General features: G+C 40.7%; 1 protein-coding gene across 3 annotated transcripts in view; it reads left to right on the plus strand.

Annotated features, from left to right (window-relative positions):
* Positions 1 to 20,751, plus strand: part of LOC135697463 (cytotoxic granule associated RNA binding protein TIA1) — a 1,329,144-nt gene that overhangs the window by 777,013 nt on the left and 531,380 nt on the right. For all 3 annotated transcript variants that reach the window (XM_065217205.1, XM_065217206.1, XM_065217204.1), the window contains one exon: positions 8,371 to 8,526. In XM_065217205.1, coding sequence (XP_065073277.1) covers positions 8,371 to 8,526 — 156 coding nt within the window. The remainder of the gene's footprint in view (positions 1 to 8,370; positions 8,527 to 20,751) is intronic.

Below are 20,751 nucleotides of genomic sequence, written 5' to 3' on the forward strand. Positions count from 1 at the left end.
ATTTGAGGCGCAAACGAGAGATGGATCTGGTAAACAAGTTGAAGCAGTTGGAACAACAGCGTACGGAAGAACGGAACCAATTACTCAAGGCTGAAAACGCTTTGCATATGCAGCTTGAAATGAGTAATCAACAGTACCAGACCCTGGCGGCGGCAAGGCAGCAGGAGCAAGCGGAAAGAGACAAAGACCGACGAAGACCGACGAAGATTTCGTTCGTTAGAGCAGCAACTTGCAGACCATCAAGAACTACTTCGCCTACGAGAGCAGAGCCGTCCATTTCGAGCAACGGAGCCACAACAAGTGGCACCAGTGGCATCCACTCAGCCAATGCTGCACCTGAGTACACATCGTACTCCCCAATTGGAGCGTAGGGAAATAAATAACTTCTCCCATACTTCGACACCCGGTCCCAGTATCGTTAGTTCGTTAGACAGAATAGGAACGCCTCATACGTTTACTGTACCCCCTGAATTAGGGCCTTCTTATGTAGGACCACAGGGTCAACCACAGCTCAATCCGTTAGGGCCTTCTTATGTAGGACCACAGGGTCAACCACAGCTCAATCCGTTAGGGCCCTCTTACGTAGGACCACAGGGTCAGTCACAGTTCAATCCGTACCGCCCTCCGGAGTTTCACCCTTTCCATCATAATCAGTTCCCACCAGTGCAATACGGTCCAACACATCATTAGCTAGCTGCCAGGCGTGTTATTCCAAAAGAGCTTCCGGTTTTCTCTGGGGATCCAATTGACTGGCCACTCTTCATAAGTAGCTACAAGCACTCCAACGAAATTTGTGGCTACTCAGACTCGGAAAATCTACTACGCTTGCAACGTTCCCTCAAAGGTGCGGCAAAGGAGTCAGTTAGTAGTTTCCTTCTTCATCCGTCGACCGTGCCACAAATTCTTTCCACGCTACAGACCTTGTATGGGAGGCCTGAACATATCGTACATAACATGGTTGCCAAAGTGTGAGCGACTCCAGCGCCAAAGGCGGAAAGACTGGAAACACTAGTCCAGTTTGGGTTAGTTGTCCAAAATGTATGCGGACATCTAAAGGCTGTTGGCATGGAGTGGAGGCGAACCAGCCCAAGGCTGAAAGCCTCCTTAATAAAGCTAAATAATAATAATGTTGGTATGGATAACCACCTTTCCAACCCTATCCTTCTTCAGGAGCTCGTTGATAAGCTGCCAGCAACAATATAATTTAGCTGGGTACTCTATCAAGAGAATTTACCCGTTGTCGATTTGAACGCTTTTGGTGAGTACATGGGAAAAGTTACATCTGCTACTAGTGGTGTTACAAACCAATGTATGACAGCAAAAAATCCAAAGGAGGAGAAACCGAGACCGAAGTATAAGGCATATGTGAATACACACGCTACCTATGACCGTTGAAATTCGGGGTCGTCCAGTAATGAACCCAAGAGTGAACGGCGGGAGCTACAAACGAACAGCAAAGGCAAAGAAAACGAAGGAAGTAAATGCTGCCCGACTTGTAAATCAAAGGACCACATTGTAGCGAACTGTACATCTTTCAAAAAGCTTTCGTTGGACGAACGTTGGAAGGTGGTGCAAGAGAACAAGCTGTGCCGCAGATGCCTCGTTTCGCACACTCGCTGGCCTTGTGAAGGTGAAGGTTGCGAAAAGCGCCATCATCAACTTCTACATTATGAGCCTACCTCAGGACAATTCGCGATTACCACCAACGCTACTGTCACCATCCATCGTCAGCCTGTTTCGTCGACGTTGTTCGAGATACTTCCGGTGACGTTATACGGAAAGAATGGTTCCGTTGATACCTATGCATTTCTGGACGATGGATCATCGGTCACCCTAGTACAAAAGGCAATAGCAGATGAACTTGGAGCCGATGGTAAAATGCAATCCTTGTGTATCCAGTGGACTAGCGGAATCAACAAAAAGATTGCTACTACACAACTGGTAAAGCTAGGAATATCAGAACCCGGTGGTAAAAATAAATTTGATGTGTCGGAAGTCTACACCGTCGAGAACTTGGGGCTACCAGAGCAATCGTTGGATTTTGCTAGCATGCTAAAGCAGTACAAGCATTTTCGAAACTTGCCAGTCAATAGTTTCCAGAGGGGCGTTCCTGGTTTGCTGATTGGGTTAAACAACGCTCACCTCCTGACCGCGTCCAAAGTTCGAGAAGGAGAAGAACAAGAACCAATCGCTTCAAAAACTCATCAATTCCAACACCGGCAGATGCACATGTGCGTGGAACCAGCGGAGCTCGATCTACACGAATACGTACGTGAATTTTTCTCTGTGGAAAGTCTAGGGGTTTCCGTGGCCCCGATTTTGGAAGGAAGTGAAGATCAACGAGCTCGTCGAATCCTCGAAGAGACGACGGTAAAAACAACTAGCGGGAAGTACGAGACTTGACTCCATCAAATTTCCGAATAGCAGGCCGATGGCTGAACGTCGTCTGAAATGTCTCGAGAAGCGTCTTGAGAATGATCCGCAACTCTACGACAGCGTACGGCTCCAAATAGCGGATTACCAGACAAAAGGTTACATCCATGCGGTAACGGAAGAAGAAATTACAAAATTCGACCCACACCGCACTTGGTACCTTCCCCTTGGAGTGGTTCTGAACCCTAACAAACCGGGAAAGGTGAGGGTAATATGGGACGCAGCGGCTAAGGTAGACGGAATCTCTTTAAACGCGATGTTGTTGAAAGGTCCTGATTTGCTGACTCCGCAGCTGTATGTTATGTTTAAGTTCCGTGAACGGGAAGTGGCATTCTCTGGCGATATCCAAGAAATGTTCCTGCAGGTCGGAATCAGAAGAAAGGACTATAGTGCACTATTGTTCGTGTTCCGCAACTCGCCATCTCAACCTATGACTACTATGGTATCTGACATGGCGATCTTCGGAGCGACTTGTTCTCCAGCTCAATCGCAGTATGTCAAAAATCTGAATGCAGCGGAAAACGAGCAAGACCATCCAAAAGCGGCGACAGCAATCAAGAATAGACACTACGTCGACGATTACTTGGACAGCGTCAACACGGAGGAAGAAGCGATTGAGCTGGCTCTGGAGGTGGTGGAGGTCCATCGGAAGGCAGGTTTCCACATTCGTAACTGAGTGTCAAATAAACCCAAAGTACTAGAGGCTATAGGAGAAGTTAACCCAGCTACTGTCAAGAACCTCACGATGAACAACCAGAGTGGATTTGAGTGACTACTTGGGATATCTTGGCTGCCGAGGGAAGATGTGTTCTGCTTTTCGCTTAGCCTGCAAGGAGATCTTGAAGAATTAGTGCAAGGCGTGATTGCACCAACCAAACGAATGATGCTGAGCTTTGTCATGAAAATCTACGATCCGTTGGGGCTGGTAGGTTCGTTGATTATTCAAGGGAAGATCCTCATACAAGAAGTCTGGAGAGCTAACGTGGATTGGGATGAGCAAATACCGGATAATATTTTCAAGGCATGGAAACTCTGGCTTCAGGCCCTGCAAGAATTGAACAACGTGAGAATTCCTCGTTGCTACTTCTCGGGGTACGATGTTAACTGTTATGATTCCCTGGAATTGCACATATTCGTCGATGGCAGTGCACAAGCATACTCGGCCGTGGCTTACTTCCGTGTTCAGGATCGTGGACAGATACGATGTGCTCTAGTTGCTTCAAAAACTAAAGTTGCTCCACTACAGTTACTATCAATCCCGTGCTTGGAATTGCAGGCGGCGGTTCTCGGGGCGCGTCTTCGAAAAACAATTGAAGAAGGTCATTCAATCCAAGTCAAGCGCACACATTTTGACTCTAGTACGATTATCTCGTGGATCAGATCGGACACTCGTCGGTATCGGCCATATGTTGCCTTCCGAGTCAACGAAATTTTAAACCATTCAAGGATTGAGGAATGGCGATGGCTGGGAACGAAAATCAATGTTGCAGATGAAGCTACAAAATGGGGAAAAGGCCCGAACTGTACGCCAGATAGTAGGTGGATGCGACGTCCTGCTTTTCTCTACGAAAGGAAGAGTGAGTGGCCGAGCAGCGGATTCGAGGTACCGGAAGAAACAACGGAAGAATTACGATCGGCATACATATGCAGTCACTTTCTAACCGTTCCGATCATTGAGGGGGAAGATTTTCCCTGAAAATTTGATGGCAATCAGATGAAAACTCGAATTTTGCGAATCAATTTTGTGTGTGGCAATTTCATCGTGGACACCCTCTACGAGTGTCTGTTGCGAAGCGTAGCATACGTTTACCGCTTCCAAGAGAAAAGTTTGCGACGAGCTGGAAATACACAGTGCGAAGGTGCAGAAGAGTTAAGCAGTGAAGAATTGCAGAAAGCAGAACGGAGTCTGTGGCGACTTGCACAATCGGAGTGCTATCTGGACGAGGTAGCTACTCTAAAACATAACAGTCAATTGAAGCGAGAACAGCAGAAGGCGTTGGATAGAAGCAGTTCTATAGCGAAGCTACCTCCTCTACTCGACGAGCACGGTGTTCTACGCGTGGATAGCCGTATCGCAGCAGCAGACTACGTCCCGTACGATACCAGATACCCTAGCATTCTACCGCGGGGTCATCGGATTACCAACCTATTACTGGATTGGTATCACCGTAAATTTCGTCATGCTAACAATGAAACGATTGTCAATGAAGTGCGTCAGAGACATTATATTGCAAAACTCAGAACTCAAGTACGCTCTGCAGCACTTCGGTGCCAGTGGTGCCGCGTGTATAAAGCAAAACCCTTAGCACCAAAGATGGGTCAATTGCCTCGGATCCGAATAACGCCGTTCCTACGACCGTTCACGTTTGTAGGAATCCATTATTTCGGCCCCTACTTCGTTAAGGTCGGACGAAGTTCCGTCAAGCGCTGGGTAGCGGTCTTTACGTGCCTTACCGTGCGTGCATTACATCTGGAGATAGTCTTCAGTTTGACAGCTGATTCATGCAAGAAAGCCATTCGACGGAAGTAGTGTTGAAAATATTCACCAAAACTCACTATGACTCGCAAACTTTTCCCTTTTTGAACTTCGTGAAATATCGTGAACTTTTTCAACCCTGTTTTGAAGCTTTTTTCTGACTGTTTCCGAACTCAACGCTAGGGACTGAAATTCACCCAGTTCCCCTACACCTTACACATGAAACAAGCTAAAATTTAATTTTCCTAGCTAACCAGATTTAAAATGAAGACCTCGAATACTAAATAGAGCCACTCTATGCCCCGTAACGTGGGTAGATCACCTTTTCGTGGTACGTTACGGGATGTAAGATATCTACCACCGATTTCTAGTCCTGACTACTTCAAACTAGGGGAACAGGATTTTTCAGTAATCCAAGGAACATATCTTAGTCCTTGTTACTTTTTATGTCTTGTTGATAGTGACAAGACTCGGCTTTGTCTACCGAGGATGATCTTGAAACAAGGAAAAAGATGAGTTAGTTGTCTTCATCTATGTGATTCCTAATCTTCTCTACGTTGTTCCCTAGTTTGAAGCGGTTAAGACTAGGGTTCTGATGCATGGTCATTATCGGTGTCATACCTTAATTTTGTTGCTAAGGAATCCAATTTTGACTGACAAAGGGGCGCGCCTTTGGAGGGTGTTTCAACACTCCGAAGGGTATAAATAGCGGGACCTTTCAATTAGAGTCGGATCCATGCGATAAATGCAAGAGTGGCAACTGTAAAAAAATCGAATACTTCATCATTTCTCAATAGTGATGGATACGACATGCACTAAACTAAGGACACGGGATATTCTACAATCGATCAATTTACTGGTCGCAGTAGTGTTTGGTCCCGAACAGAGAAAAAAAAATGCTTTCGAGGCAATCCGTTTCTTTGAATCATAAAAGTGCTACTCCAAGCAATCAAAGCAAATCCACCCAAGCAAGACCATTATCCTAAATTTTCATTTAGTTGATTCTCTGAGCAAATCAGGCTATAAAAAACACAATAAGGAACAAGAACTACAAGTGTTCAGAAAAAAAATCATCCTCTTCTCTGAACTCTTTACCATTCTTGAATTTAAGCAAAAGCTCTCCAAAGCGCCCAAAGGATCTTCGTCAGACGCAAGTAGGTGTAACATCTACGAAGTGACGCACACTAACGTCTAGTGTATATGGAAAGATTTTTATCAACCATCAGTAGGGTAGAGAACTACTTCGGCCTTATCGCCCATTTTGGGCCTATCGAGCGGAAAGCTTCAAATAAATCTATGATTTCAGAGTTAACAAGTCAATTGTGCATTTGTTACGATACTTTAGTTAAAAGGCTACCGAACGAAGTCAATGAGAACGCGTGATGTGAAGGTTTGCACCCATTATTCCCAAAAACAAAAGAAGGGCTTCGAACGAATCAATTTTTATCTTCATCCGATAGGCCGAAGTGAATTCATTGGCACTTCAATGGCATTTCAATGCGTTAGGCCGAGTTTAGAATCGGTAGGTCGAGTTTGGCGTCAAGAAGTAGTGTTAGACTTTTGACAATATCTCAACGATTGGTTCCTCTTTATTGAATGTTATGGTAGGTACGGGAAGGTAAATAAATTTGGAGACCACCAGTAATAATAACATTCCGTTTGGTGCTAAACTGCGCTAGATTAATAAAGACTAAGTGCGGGTTGTACTTAATAGGCCGGAAATGGGGTAGTTAACCCTATCTCAGTTCAACTCAGCAATGTGTGCCAGTGGGAGCTGAATTTATATTAGGCGGAAAATCATCAAACAATCCATTCATTTGAGCAATTCTTGCTCAACTTGCAAAAATGCAACATCAAACATTAAGCAACCACAAATTCGGAGCTCTATTTAAAATATGAAATGAACAACCATCCTCAAACAAAACCGAGTAATTAAGTTGTTTGATACTGTCAAAGTTAGTCATACTCATTAATACATTTCTGTGATTAAGAAATATTTCCCTGAATTTGAATAAAATTCTCTGAGATTCCCTGATTTTCCAGGTCCAAAAAATTATTCCCTGATATTCCCAGGTTTTTCCAGGTAGTCGACACCCTGTATGTTATTGATATGAAACCTGCAGCATTTCATATCACTGATCGTTAGTTTGAAGAATTCAAGAGCCAATTTGAGCAAGACAAACCACAATCACGCCCAACATTCTCGTGCACTGTTACCAATGAACATGTAAATCTGCCCACAGTGACCAAACTTATGTACCTCGAAAAAAAATGGACAAAGAGAAAGAGAGCAGTAATCCCATGCCTACGACAATGCCATACTCTGCATAGCAGCCGGGTCATTCCCGACCAGACCAGACCAGACCAGACACCATAGGCACCATAGGCAGTCAGTCAGTCACTCAGCTATCCGTTACAACCCCCACCTCCACACGGGCTAGCATTACTGCTCACTTGACTGCTGCTCGCCGCAGCTTTCGCCAAAGCTTGTACCTTTCCTGCTAGCTGCTAGACCGTCCGTATTTTTTTTTTTTTTTGATTTTCTGATGTTCATTAAAGATAACATCAGCTTTTCCCATTTTTCGTCTCATCGTTAAAAGCGCACATTTGATAGGCTCAACTCGGCCTGCCCTGCCTGCTCTTCAACGCGCTCTTTTGCGAGTTGCTGTTGCTGATGGTAGGTATCTATCTACCAAAGCGCCATTAGTTCGAATCTGACCCCTCGGAACGCTTTCATTTGTGAGGGTGTGTGGGTTGGGCGCTTATAGCTGGCGCGAACGAAATTGGCATACTATATTTTTCCTGTGTTTCTTTTTCTAATGCCCGAGCCGAGCTTTGATCGTAGATACAAACTGTGGTTGTTTACATAAGGAAAAGTAATTTTGTGCTCCCTTTTTTTTTGCTCCACGCTTCTCTTTATCTCTATTCTCTTGTTTTCTGAATTTCCTACATTTCTACTTTTCTTTTCTTTTTCTTTTTTTTTTCAGGTAAGTGATGATTCTATCCTAGTTTTCCTTTCGTGGGTGAAAAAGTTTCACCTCCGCTTGAATTGTGAGTTTTTCGTTTATGATTTTCCGTGATTCCCAAAGTTTGCGGTATTTTTCTGCTTCGCCGGCACATGCTTTAAATTAAGAACATATTTCCTCTATCCCGTCTGTAAATATACACATTCATTTCTTTGATATTGAATCTGCACCAACAGTATGAACTATATTGCATTCCATGTTTTCTCCTAAGGGCATTTAAATACAGATTCTTTCCAGGACGAACTTCACGCAGAATTTGAAAAAAAAAATTCATAAAATCCAAGAAAAAAAAAATTGAAATCAAAACAAACTATTCTGGAACTTTCTTTCTCTTTCTCTCTTTTCTTGGTCGCGTTCCTTCGACCGAACCCGATGATGATCATCATCAAACACACAAAACTAAACAAACACAAAAACCTGAAAACCCGCGCACAGAAATGTCGTCGTCGTACCACTGGCATCTGCCACCGGCGAGCAGTGGAAATGCAGTCGTCAAGATGCCCTGGAAGACGTCCTCGATGACGACGACGACGACGACGGCGGGGATGGGCGCAACGACGGTGCGACACCACGGTTCTAATGAGAACTTAGGTAAATATTTGAATTCAAATTTTCTAATTAAGTGAAAAAGCGCGAACACTCGGTACCCTTTCAAACGAACGACGGTGGTGCTGCTGCCTCTGAAGAATGGAAAGAAAGATTGTGCAATGCAGGGGAACGGGGGCAGGGGTACGGCACTAGTGTGCATTCAGAGCAAACTAAGCAGAGGAATCGGGTAAGGGAAAAAGGATACAGCGCCAATGTGAAATGAAGAATGCAAATTTTCACGACCGTCCGCGACTTTTCCTGGGATTGAATTAGCGAATGGATTACGGAGACGACGCATTCCAGTCTCTTCTTGCTTCTGCTGGTTAGGAAGACTTTAACTGTCATACCCCGAACGGTAAAAAAAACAACCCCATTTTAATTCAGAATGTTTTCTGGCAAAATCTTTAAAAATCACCACTTGAGGAGTTTGCAGTTGTTTTCAGATGGATAGATGAAAAATCTGTTCAGAAATGAAGGAGCTAGGGTAGTTTTAGAATTTTCCAGTATCAGAAGTTGGGGGTTTGAGAGTTAAAGTGTTTGAGTTAGTGTGGAAATTCAGGTACAAACTTCTTCAAACTTATTCCTTTAGCTGCAACGATGTAGATAAAAGTTTCTTTAATAGATTGGTATTAGCTTTCTGAAAACTATTTGAAACATATATCCAGTGGAATATTTCTTTAAGTTGATGATGATGATGATGATGGTCCCACCTCTTACCCCTACAAAGGTTTGAGCTGGACGATTTATCTTTAAGATAATTAAATATAAACATTTTAACCAGGTTAGCAAACAAAAACGAGCTGGTTACAGTTACAGATATAAATTCCCTCTAGACTTTACAGTTGCTTCACAGCAATATACATAAATGTGAAAAAGCTTAGGCGTCCACCTCTTAGTTCGCCTTTTTGTCCACCTAGAATATTCATAAGTATTACAAGCAATCAAGAGTTAATGAACAATCAACAAAGCATCCTATACACTAGCAACCCCGCAATGATGCTATTATAATTTTCAGCAATGTCAGGAATGCTCACGAACCCCCGACATTCAGCCAGAAAACTTAATACTAACTCAAAGTATCTTCCAAATAAGCTTCAAAGTTGCATTTTTTTTTATCAAATGTTAAATTCAGTCCTCTATATCCGTAATACGCGCGCGAGGCTCAAACCTTTGTAGACTACTACTTTTTTTTTTTTAACTACTACTTTAATTCAAATATAAAAAAAAATATCCATCATCACCATCGTGGCGAACAAAATAGTTTTTGCAGTGCTACAATAATTATTAAAAAGTCGTTATGACAGCTATCCATACAAAATAATCAGTTATAAATAACTTCGTCAAGATACATACTTCGTCCATTCATAAAAAAAAAAAAAATAAAAATCACTGGATAACCGTTCAAAAGACAGTTTTAACGTGTGTAATACAATGTCTCTTGAATTCTGCTAATGTTGTTGCACGTTTAATATGTCTAGGCATCGAATTGAAAACATTTACTCCTTTAAAATACAATGAATTCTGTGAAGCGCAAGTCAAGAAATGTGGTGTTCTTATTTCATCCGCGTTTCTAGTATTATATCTATGAAAATCACTTCCTCTTTCAATTCGATCACACAAATATCGAGGCAGCAAACCATTAACTACTTTAAAAATGAACACCATAGTCAAATAAACTATTCTTTGCTTCACTGACAGCCATTTTAAAGCGTCCAGCATCAAAGTTGAGGAAGTGAATCTATTACATCGCAAAATCAAACGCATTATTTTATTCTGCAAACGCTGTAATCTCGATATTTGTGTTTCATTGGCTAGAAATAAAATGGATGGGCAAAAGTCTAGATGAGGAGAGATGATTGATTTGTATAGCTGTATTTTACTGGCAATAGTTGAATCGTTTTTCAGTCGACATAGAATTCCATAATTCTTGGCAATTTTCTTGATGACATTGTCAATGTGAGAGTTGAACTTAAGTTTGTCATCAATAATCACGCCAAGATATTTAATCTCCCGAACGCGATCAATAGCCTCATCATCAATTACCACGGAGACATTATCATTTACTCGGTTCCGCGAAATTACCATGAATTTAGTTTTACTTGTATTTAATTTCAACTGCTTACACTTCAACCATCTACTTAGAGAACGCAAATCTTCATTCAAATGTGAGACGGCAACTTCTAAATCCTTAGCTGCAATGAATAACACAGTATCATCTGCAAAAAGATTAATGTCGCAAAATCGTAAAACGCGTCGCAAATCATTAATATACATAATAAATAAAAGAGGCCCTAATACACTTCCCTGGGGCACTCCAAGGTTATTCCCCACGGGACTGGAAACAGAATCATTAAAAACAGTCCGTTGAGTTCTGTCAGATAAATAGCTTTCAAACCATTTATATGCAGTACTCGTAATTCCAAAGCGCTTGATTGTACTTAACAGTAAGGGCCTAGAAATTGTTTCAAAAGCGCGTTTCAGATCCAAAAAAACAGCAACAGTCGTATCTTTACGCTCCAAGTTGTCTTTCCACTTTGCTAACACCAAATTCAACGCAGTTTCACAGGAATGACCTTCCCGATATCCTGATTGTTCTGGTATCAACAAAGAGTTGCTATTCAAATACTCCAACAGCTGGCCTTTAACAACAAGTTCTAAAATTTTCTCTAATGTGTGCAACATGTTGATGGGACGAAACTCTTCGGCTTTAATCGTTCCAGCAACTTTTTGAATAGGAACCACTAAGGATTCCTTCCAAATTTGTGGCACATGTCCAGTCTGCAAAGATTCATTAATAAGGTCCAGCAAGATGTGGCCAATGACATGAAAGCAATCTTGAATAACTCTAGAATTAACATTATCTACTCCAGCCGTTTTTCCTAATGAAAAGCAAATAACTCTAAGTTCATCTAAAGTAATTTGGTGAAAACCTTCAAATCTACAACTACTATTCACTGGCTGTTTTATTTCGTCAGGTTCATCGACCAATTCAATGGATTGATTAATCAATGAAACACTTTCGACAAAATAATCATTAAACATAGATGCAATTACTGGTTCTGACTGTTCTAATGTGCCATTAAAAGTTATGGACCGCGGTTTGCAATTACTAGGTTTTAATAAAGATTTCAAAATTTTCCATAACTCTTTGCTGTTGTTTTGATGCTGATCAATCTTCCTCTGGACATATTCACAACGAGTTTGTTTTATCGATTGTGAATATTTATTACGCGCGATTGTGTACCTATTCCAATGATTATCATTATTTGATCTGCAAAACTTTTTGTACCATTTGTCCCTCTTACGTTTAAGACGCAAAAGTTCCAAATTGTACCAGCTGTTCGAGTTTTTCAAAGAAACAAACTTTTGCTCAACTAATTGATTGGTACACGTTTTCAAAGTGTTAGTTAGAACAGCTGCAGATTCATCTAAATTACCGGCCGCGAATGGAAAATCCACGCTTCTCTCAACAAGATTTGAAACAGCCTGTTTCGAATATTTCCTCCAGCACTTCAATTTGACTAAGTCATCGTTATTATTGATATTATCTAATACATTAATCACTAAGGTCTCATGATCGGTTATTTTCAAATCAGCATCCGGAACTGAACAAATGGAATCAAAATTGGAATAAACGTGGTCAATTAAAGTTCTACTGTGCCTGGAAATACGCGTATACTCATCTACCGTTTGTTTTAAATTGAAAAAATCAGCTAAACGCTTCAAATGATTCGAATTATGGTTGTCACGCCAATTAATATTAAAATCACCAGCTAATATATTTAATTTACTTGAATCAAGGAATGTCTCTAGCCAGTTCTCTAAAACATCAACAAAACGCTGGTCACTAGAACTGGGAGAATGATACAAAACACCATAATTACCCATCTTCATGCCACGCACAACTGTAATGCCCAAGAACCAGTTACCATCGATAACTTCGTTGATTCGAAGGTCGAATTGAATTGATTCTTTGACATAAATAGCAACACCGCCAGTGTGTCTAGAATGTGATAAACAAGCAGCAACAATATATCCCGGAATACTATACTGGTCAAAAGCTTCAGTTTCTACAATATGAGTTTCAGCTAATAAAACTAAAAGTGGACGTTTTTCCTCAACAATCTGACGTAATGCTACGTAGTTTGTTGACAACCCCGCAATATTCAAATATAAAAAATCGAATTGATTCACATTCCTGGAACTTGGCTGCTATTTATTGAAACGCAAGCTGCTTTTCTTCTGATCGAAAAGTCTTTTATAGAGCAAACATTCCGAGCTAAATGCGGCATGGTTGACGTCCAAGTTCATTTTTCGTTCTTTATTCATTTTCAAACAATTAATACATTTCAATACAGTTGACGTACACTCCGACGTTTTGTGTTGTTGGCTGCACCTAGAGCATCTATCACAATTTTTGCAATCCATGCTCTTGTGCCCAAATTCTCCACATTTGAAGCATCTCAACACATTAATCGCGGGAACTATCGAGCACCGATCAAACCCTACATTTACTTTTTTCGCACATAACAAACATTTATAAGTATCGACATCGACTTCAATTACAACACTAAACTTGTTATAAGTGAAGCGTGGATTTTCAAACATGTTCACTACTTTTACATCATTAATACCGATGTCTTCATTTTGACTTTTTAAGTAGTCAATAAAGACATCGGAGGAAAACTGATCGCTCATGCCCACTATTTTCAATCTTGGCACCGAAGTGGGAACAACAGCACTATATTTTTCACCCAGATTGCTTTCAATACCATTTTTCACATCACTTACGTTTGCTCCTGTTGCACACTCAACAATAATGGAGCCATCTTTACCATTCCTAAAATTACTGATTTTGTGTGTTTTTGGATCCAACTGAGTTTTTAAAAACTTACGAGTATCTTCGCAAGGTTGTTTGGACTCTTTCGGTTTAATCACAATGACTGGACGAGTCTTACGATTATCTTGTTTGTTACTGTTACTGTTATTTTTACTGTTACTGTTACTAACATGTTTACTTTTACTGGCACGACTGTCTCTTTTTACAACATCCGCAAAACTCGCATTTTCTTGAAAAACATCATCATTATCACTATTACTGATTACTAATTTACGTTTTTTGCGTCTGGTATTTTGGTCCGATTCCGACTGAATCGTCCTAGATACACTGCACTGATCATTCATTACCGCTAATTTGTTTTCCGCATCAATTTTAAAAAATGAACTTTTCATATTATCCAATTTCTCACAAATTAAATTTTCAAAACCATTTACATTTCGGCTTATATCTGCCATCCCGCTTTTAACCGCGATGTCTATCTGAGCAGCAATGTGATCTCGTATGCCAGTGATAGAGTCCGAGAGTTGAAAAACTTTCTTCATCTCTTCTTCTATCCTATTGACGCGCGAGATCAGATCATTCTGCTCGCCACAACACTGACCTGATAGACAGTTACCACATTTGAAAACAACATTTGCATTATCTGCTATTAGGCGCGCCGCAGTCTTAGTGAGTGCCGCACAATTGAAGTGGAACATTCCATTGCACGGACCTACACATGTGACTGGGAGCCCACTAATAGTAATAGACTCCTTGCAGACATTACACACATCCATATTACCACGCCAAATTAAACGCGCACACTGTTAGCAGTAGACATATACAGGGGAAGAGAACACAAAATAAAATTTTACCGCCGCAGCTCACTATACAAAATCAATAGCGCGTTGGTGGGAAAATCAAAATTAAATCCAAAACGAGTTGCTAGGCAACCGTTCTCTACTTATCCTGTTAAAAACAACACAACGGGCACGCGTTGGGATGATCCTTTCGCGGCACACGGCACTATTTCACACGAAATTATGTATTTATTTCCACAGCACAACTCAACAAAAACACTACTTTGTTCGCCATATCACGGTGGTTGAACAATTTCTTTAACATTTGATAACAAATTTGCCTCTAACATTTTTCATCAACATAATTTCGTAAAATGATATATTTAAAGCTTTTGTAGGTTTTGACACAAGCTACAACTTTTGTGAATATTTTAAATCTGTATCTCTTATGCATGACGAAGCAGAGCAAACAGAAGCCACTACTGTTTTTCTGTGAATGTAAATGAAATTCACTGACAAATGATAACAAGTTGTACCCGCTCTAGTTTGACATGTCTAAGAGGTACAAATTTGAATTATCGGTAAAATTTTTAGCTAATTCCAAACTCTTAAAAAACTTAAAATTTAATTTTACGGAATTCTGTTCATGGAAAATAAATTTAAATATGTCCTTGAGTCATTGCATAAGGATACGTCATCTTATTTTATCTTTTTTTTATTATTAATGAGGCTTCAGCCAACGGCTTACTCATCCCTGAGAATACATCATGTTTCAGCGCATCGTTTGGTTAAAATTAATCCCTGAAATTGCAGTTATGTAAAGATGTCGAGGAAAATATAACAATCTTTTCTTCAGAAAATCATGAATAAACTAATAGTGACTGTTGATTTTATAAAATGAACGCATACTTACAGTCACAACTATTTTGTATGTCACCTAATCTCAATTCTTTCTTCGGCAAGTATGAACTGCTGTTTAAAAACAATAAATTAAAATTTATAAAAATAAATTCGAAACAGCACGTGATGTTTACCGAATTTCAAATAACGTGACAATTTTTTTTTCGCGTTGCTTTTTTTGATCTCTTATTGATTTTGCTAGAACATCTGAATGACAAGTGAAAAAGAAATCATAGAACAAACTTGATCCCCATTTTTGATTTTTTTTTATATTTCAGCCAGTTTTTTTAATGTAATAAACGTTACTAAGATACAGTTCAATCATAAGCATAGCCAGGGCGGCAGTTGGGACACTACCCTTCCCTAACTCAGCATTAAAATAAAATTAATTTGATTTTGTTTCAAAGGTTTAGTTTAAACCTCAAGGTCTCCGAACCTCGACATTTGTTTGAGCTGCGGAAACATGAATCTCCTCAATACGCAAAAACGATCACTCTAAGGCCACAACCGACGATCGTTCATTATCAGTTACAAGAAGCTATTAAAATGAAAAAACATCCCCGAAAGCAGTTAACAATGTCTTCCGGACTGGATCAAGCGTACTTCTCATTTGTCTAGACATATGTTTTACTTTTTCTTAATCGTTCCGCTCGTAGTTCTATTATTCAAAATTGTTTACAATAGAGGTCTGCGATACATCAACTCTGTAATGTAACGAGGCTAATAAGCAAAAACGGTTGTTCTACGACCGACCGACATAACAAAAAGTTAACAATGTTTTTCTATTTGTTTAGATGGATGTCCACATCAACAGACCATTTTGGTTCTAATGATGTTTTACTTAAGACTGAAAGAGGCTGAATTTATAGAGACGGACGACATGTCAAAATTGCCAAAATTGAAACAATCCATTATCTGATTCGAGTTTCGAACGCCTTTGGATAAGGTTGTGTTTTAAGTTTGCTTCCCAGACGGTTATACGTGTGTGATTAGTAGTTTCTCGCTTTCCGGGAAGTTTTAGAATCGAGAAAGAAAACGTGATTCATCATGTTTGCAAGCATCAGAAGAGATGTCGCAATCTCCGTTGATTGATTTTTTCTCCCGAACCAGAAATTAGTGGCATCGCGAGTGATATTTTGTAATTTCAGTTCATATACGCGCTGCAGGGTGAATGACACAGTAGGCTGCGCTTGAAAGCTGACCTGTTTTTATTTTGCTGTGTATTTTTCGACAGCGAATTAAACATTTTTTTTTGTTTTAAATTTGTTAATTTGTGTGCTGAAATTTAGTTTCAAGTGTTCATAAAGTTATCATTTAGTGATGTATCGTGTTTTGCCTGTGATTGCCTTGAGTGACTCGGTTGACCTAGAATCTAACCTCCAGAATCTACGACGCAGCTTCAATTCTATTGTTCGGTGTAGGTTCTCATTGCCTCCCGGGAGCCCGATTCGTATGGCACACTTTCGGCGTGTGGTTTTATTGACAGATTCGTCACCGTGGGCAATTTTGAACCCGGGCCGGTTGGTGAATTAGCCCGGGAACGTGTTGATAATGTGTCCGTTGCGAGTTTTGGTCGTGTTTCAGCCGTGAATCAGCAAGTTTTCCACTTGCAAAAGTGCTTGGCTGCTGGTCTCTCGACGGTTCCGGAGATTGCAAGCAATATGAAAGATGCCTCGCTGGATACGCCCAAGACTAGACGGGTGGTAGCTGGTGGCCGCGAGCCACCTCCCAGATGACCATGGCAATGCAAGAAAATTTGTGTTCGTTGAAGGAAGTATTATGATAAAGGTGCATCACGAAATGAGCTGCAAAGCTTAGAGAAAATCAAAACTACAGAACGCATGGATTGGAGGATCAAGTGAACATGGTGAGACCAGTCCAAATACATTTTACAATTTAAAAAACATAAACTAAATACGTGCCTGGTTTGAAAAGAATATTTTAGAACCTGGAAGTGTGTATGTCATACCAATATCCATTTGATAACGGTGATGCATACATGCGGGGCTTATTGTAAGTGAAAGTAACCTCGGAATGGGCGTGACTCTCCAGACATTCTTAACCCTAGCAGCACACTTGTCACTGAAAAGTTGTGGTAACTTGTTTGCAACTTATTCCAGTCACAATTAAGTTGCAGCAACCTATTTTGATGGAAGTGTGTTGCTTGGGAAATGGGTTGCTGGACCTGCAATAGAGCTATCACCTGCTAACTCCCGGACTAAAGCTGTCTACAATGACCAGAAATGCGACATTGTAAAGAGAGTAATATATAATAATAATAACACTGCCGGCCAGTGGGGGTTAGATTGAATACACACACACACATACAATGATGTTTTACTTAAGACTAACATTCATAAGTTAAATGGTAAAAGAAAAACATAAAATAAACTAAACACTCACTGGTCACTAATAATAATAATAATAAAAGAATATCTTAGAGTTTTCCTCAATTGTTCGTCGCTTATCGGTATGCATCCCATAATTTGTCCGGCGTAGAGGTAAGCCCAGCTCTGGGCTGGACATTTATGGCGATATCCTGCAGAACGGCGGGGCAATCGATTCTGTTCTGAAGAATGTCTGCTATGAACAAGACTCTGGATACGTTTCGTCTAGACCGCAGGGTCTCCTGATTAATAAGCTCTCGTAACTGGGCAGATGATACAGATCACGCCAAGGTAGCCTACGCAAGGCAAATCTTACGAACCTTCGTTGTACAGATTCGATCCTTTCCGAGCCATTGAGGTATACTGGATTCCACACTGCAGAACTGAACTCTAGAATTGGGTGCACTAAAGAGCAGTTCAGCGATTTTAAACAGTACACGTCGGTGACGTTCTTAGCTATGCGTATGATGAAGCCCATTGTTCTTGATGCTTTATAAACGATGCACGATACGTGTTGCTTGAAGATAAGTTGGGTATCCACTGTATCCAGTATAACTCCAAGATCCTTAACCTGACTGACGCGTTCGATTTCCGCTTCCGAGAGGGTATATTTGTAATACATTGGTTGCTTTTTCCGTGAGAATGAAATCACTGAGCATTTACTTGGGTTGACTACCATTCGATTCAGTTTGCACCATCCGGTAAAGCAGTTTAGTTGAAGTAATGAAATTGGGTTGTTAGCGGAATGCTTCAATAAAACAGCAAAAAGGTTATCTTCCATTTAATTCCACTTAATTAATTTTGGTATCCATGACAGATACGTATTTCGACTACAATGTGCAGTCTTCATCAGTGCCATTCCCACTAAAGAACTATTCAAAATCTAACCCCCTTAAGTACTCATCCCCTAGGTATAAAAGTCAAGATCACAGGTATATAAATGAAACTACAATGTGTTGAATCGGAACCTACCTAACTAATTAAAACCAAAGATTTAAGTAAACTAAAGGAGTAAAATCTATTCAACTCTCTAATAAGGAAAATCCCAAAGGCTTGGTAGCCATCATAATGAAGTAATGAAATTAATTAATTAAGTGGAATTAAATGGAAGATAACCTTTTTGCTGTTTTATTGAAGCATTCCGCTAACAACCCAATTTCATTACTTCATTATGATGGCTACCAAGCCTTTGGGATTTTCCTTATTAGAGAGTTGAATAGATTTTACTCCTTTAGTTTACTTAAATCTTTGGTTTTAATTAGTTAGGTAGGTTCCGATTCAACACATTGTAGTTTCATTTTTATACCTGTGATCTTGACTTTTATACCTAGGGGATGAGTACTTAAGGGGGTTAGATTTTGAATAGTTCTTTAGTGGGAATGACACTGATGAAGACTGCACATTGTAGTCGAAATACGTATCTGTCATGGATACCAAAATTAATTAAGTGGAATTAAATGGAAGATAACCTTTTTGCTGTTTTTACAGTTTAGTTGATTTTGCAAGAAAAGAGCACCGGCAATTGAGCGGATCCGATAAAAAATCTTTAGATCATCGACAAATGATAGGCGAGGCCCTTTCAGAACTATGTGAATCGTTCTTCTTTCGTTTATTTAACGTCGGTCTCTGTTCCGCAATCTAGTGCCAATCACCGACGGACATCGATTGCCATCCATTGACGGCAATCGAATGTGCAGGAAGGCAGCTTCCACACCTGCGTAGGATATCGCACCCATTCAACACACATGGGCCGGGACCAACGGCTTTACTTCCCTTCCGAAGGAAGACGTGACCAGAGATTTTTATGCCTCAGAAAAATCCCACCGACCTCGGCTGGGATTGAACCCAGACCCATCGGGGTGTTAGAAAGCAGTCACGCTTACCACTACACCACCGGCGCCGGCTATGTGAATCGTTGAAGTACAACAAAAATAACAGAGGGCCGAGGTGACTACCTTGTGGAATTCCTGACGTAGCCTTGAAAACTTCCGATTGGCAGTCGCCGATAGTGACATTCATCCAGCGGTCGTCAGTGGCGCCGGTGGTGTAGTGGTAAGCATGATTGCCTCTCACCCCAGCAGGCCTGGGTTCAATCCCAGTCGGCGCCGCCGGGATATTCTGAGACATCTGATCACGTCTTCCTTCGGAAGGGAAGTAAAGCCGTTGGTCCCCGATTCATAAATTGATGGGTCGATAGGTAGGGTCCAGGTGTGGGAGCTGCCTTCCTGGCACGTCGGTAGCATTGGTGCTCAGCACGGAAAACAAGATCGACGGAAAACAAATCAAAGGAAAAAAATCCAGCGGTCGTTTAGATAGGAGTTGAACCATCGCAGAAGTGAGCCATTAACTCCTAGTCTCTGTAGCTTTGCAATAGTGATACGATGGTTAATCTTGTCGAATGCTGCCGATAGATCAGTATAGAGTCTGTTTGAGTCCGTTCTGCCATGCTCGTAGTGATGTGCGACGTATACACACTGGATTACGCATACACCCTTTCTGAAATTCCAAATTCAACATAAGCATCTAATCGCAACAACCGAACTATCCCGACGAATCAAGTTCAGTGATTATAAGCATGTCTCCCAACTGGAACAAATTCACCAAATCAAGCCATAATCGATGTCCATACATCACAATGCATACATTTTGAATTCGAACTGCACCACCTCTGCACTCACTTGGTTCAAAAATTGGCTGCAAACGACCCGGATCTCGTCCAGTTCCACGACGAAAAGATGCTGCCACTTTTTTCACATTGTACATAGGCCCATTTTACATGATGCGCTGGATTTTTAAGAAAATTCTGGAACTTATTGAGATTTTCAAGATACCAAGACTTGGATTTTATTAAGACTTGGATGAATTTTCCTTTTATGTGACTAACAGACATTTCCAAGGTCAATCTAGAAATTCAAGATACTGCATTTTTATACATTCTGGAGGATTCTGAGTTTTGCAATATTTTGAATGTTCCTGGAATTGGAATTTCAATTCAGTGGCGTCGCGTCCACATGTGCCACCTATGCACGACACAGGTGTAAATAATTAAACAAAAATGTGTTTCGATGTTTATAGATTTTATGGTCACTTTAAGGCTGTACTTCTTTACTCCAGACCACAAGTGACTATGAATACACCATTTCATGGTGTGGCTCAATTAAATCTTCGACCTTGGTTTGCTTCAAAAAGGATTAAATTCAGTTCGGATGGTCTGCCTAATCCCTAATGCATTGATTTCCAAGCATGTCGATATCACTGCCATGACAAAACTCGTTAAATAGTGCACCTAAAAGCGAGCTTTTTTGGGTGGCGGGTGGCAAGT

Source organism: Ochlerotatus camptorhynchus, unplaced genomic scaffold, assembly GCF_037179485.1.
Source record: "Ochlerotatus camptorhynchus isolate MF236.1 unplaced genomic scaffold, CSIRO-AGI_Acam_v1.1 ptg000070l, whole genome shotgun sequence".
Lineage (NCBI taxonomy): Eukaryota > Metazoa > Arthropoda > Insecta > Diptera > Culicidae > Ochlerotatus > Ochlerotatus camptorhynchus.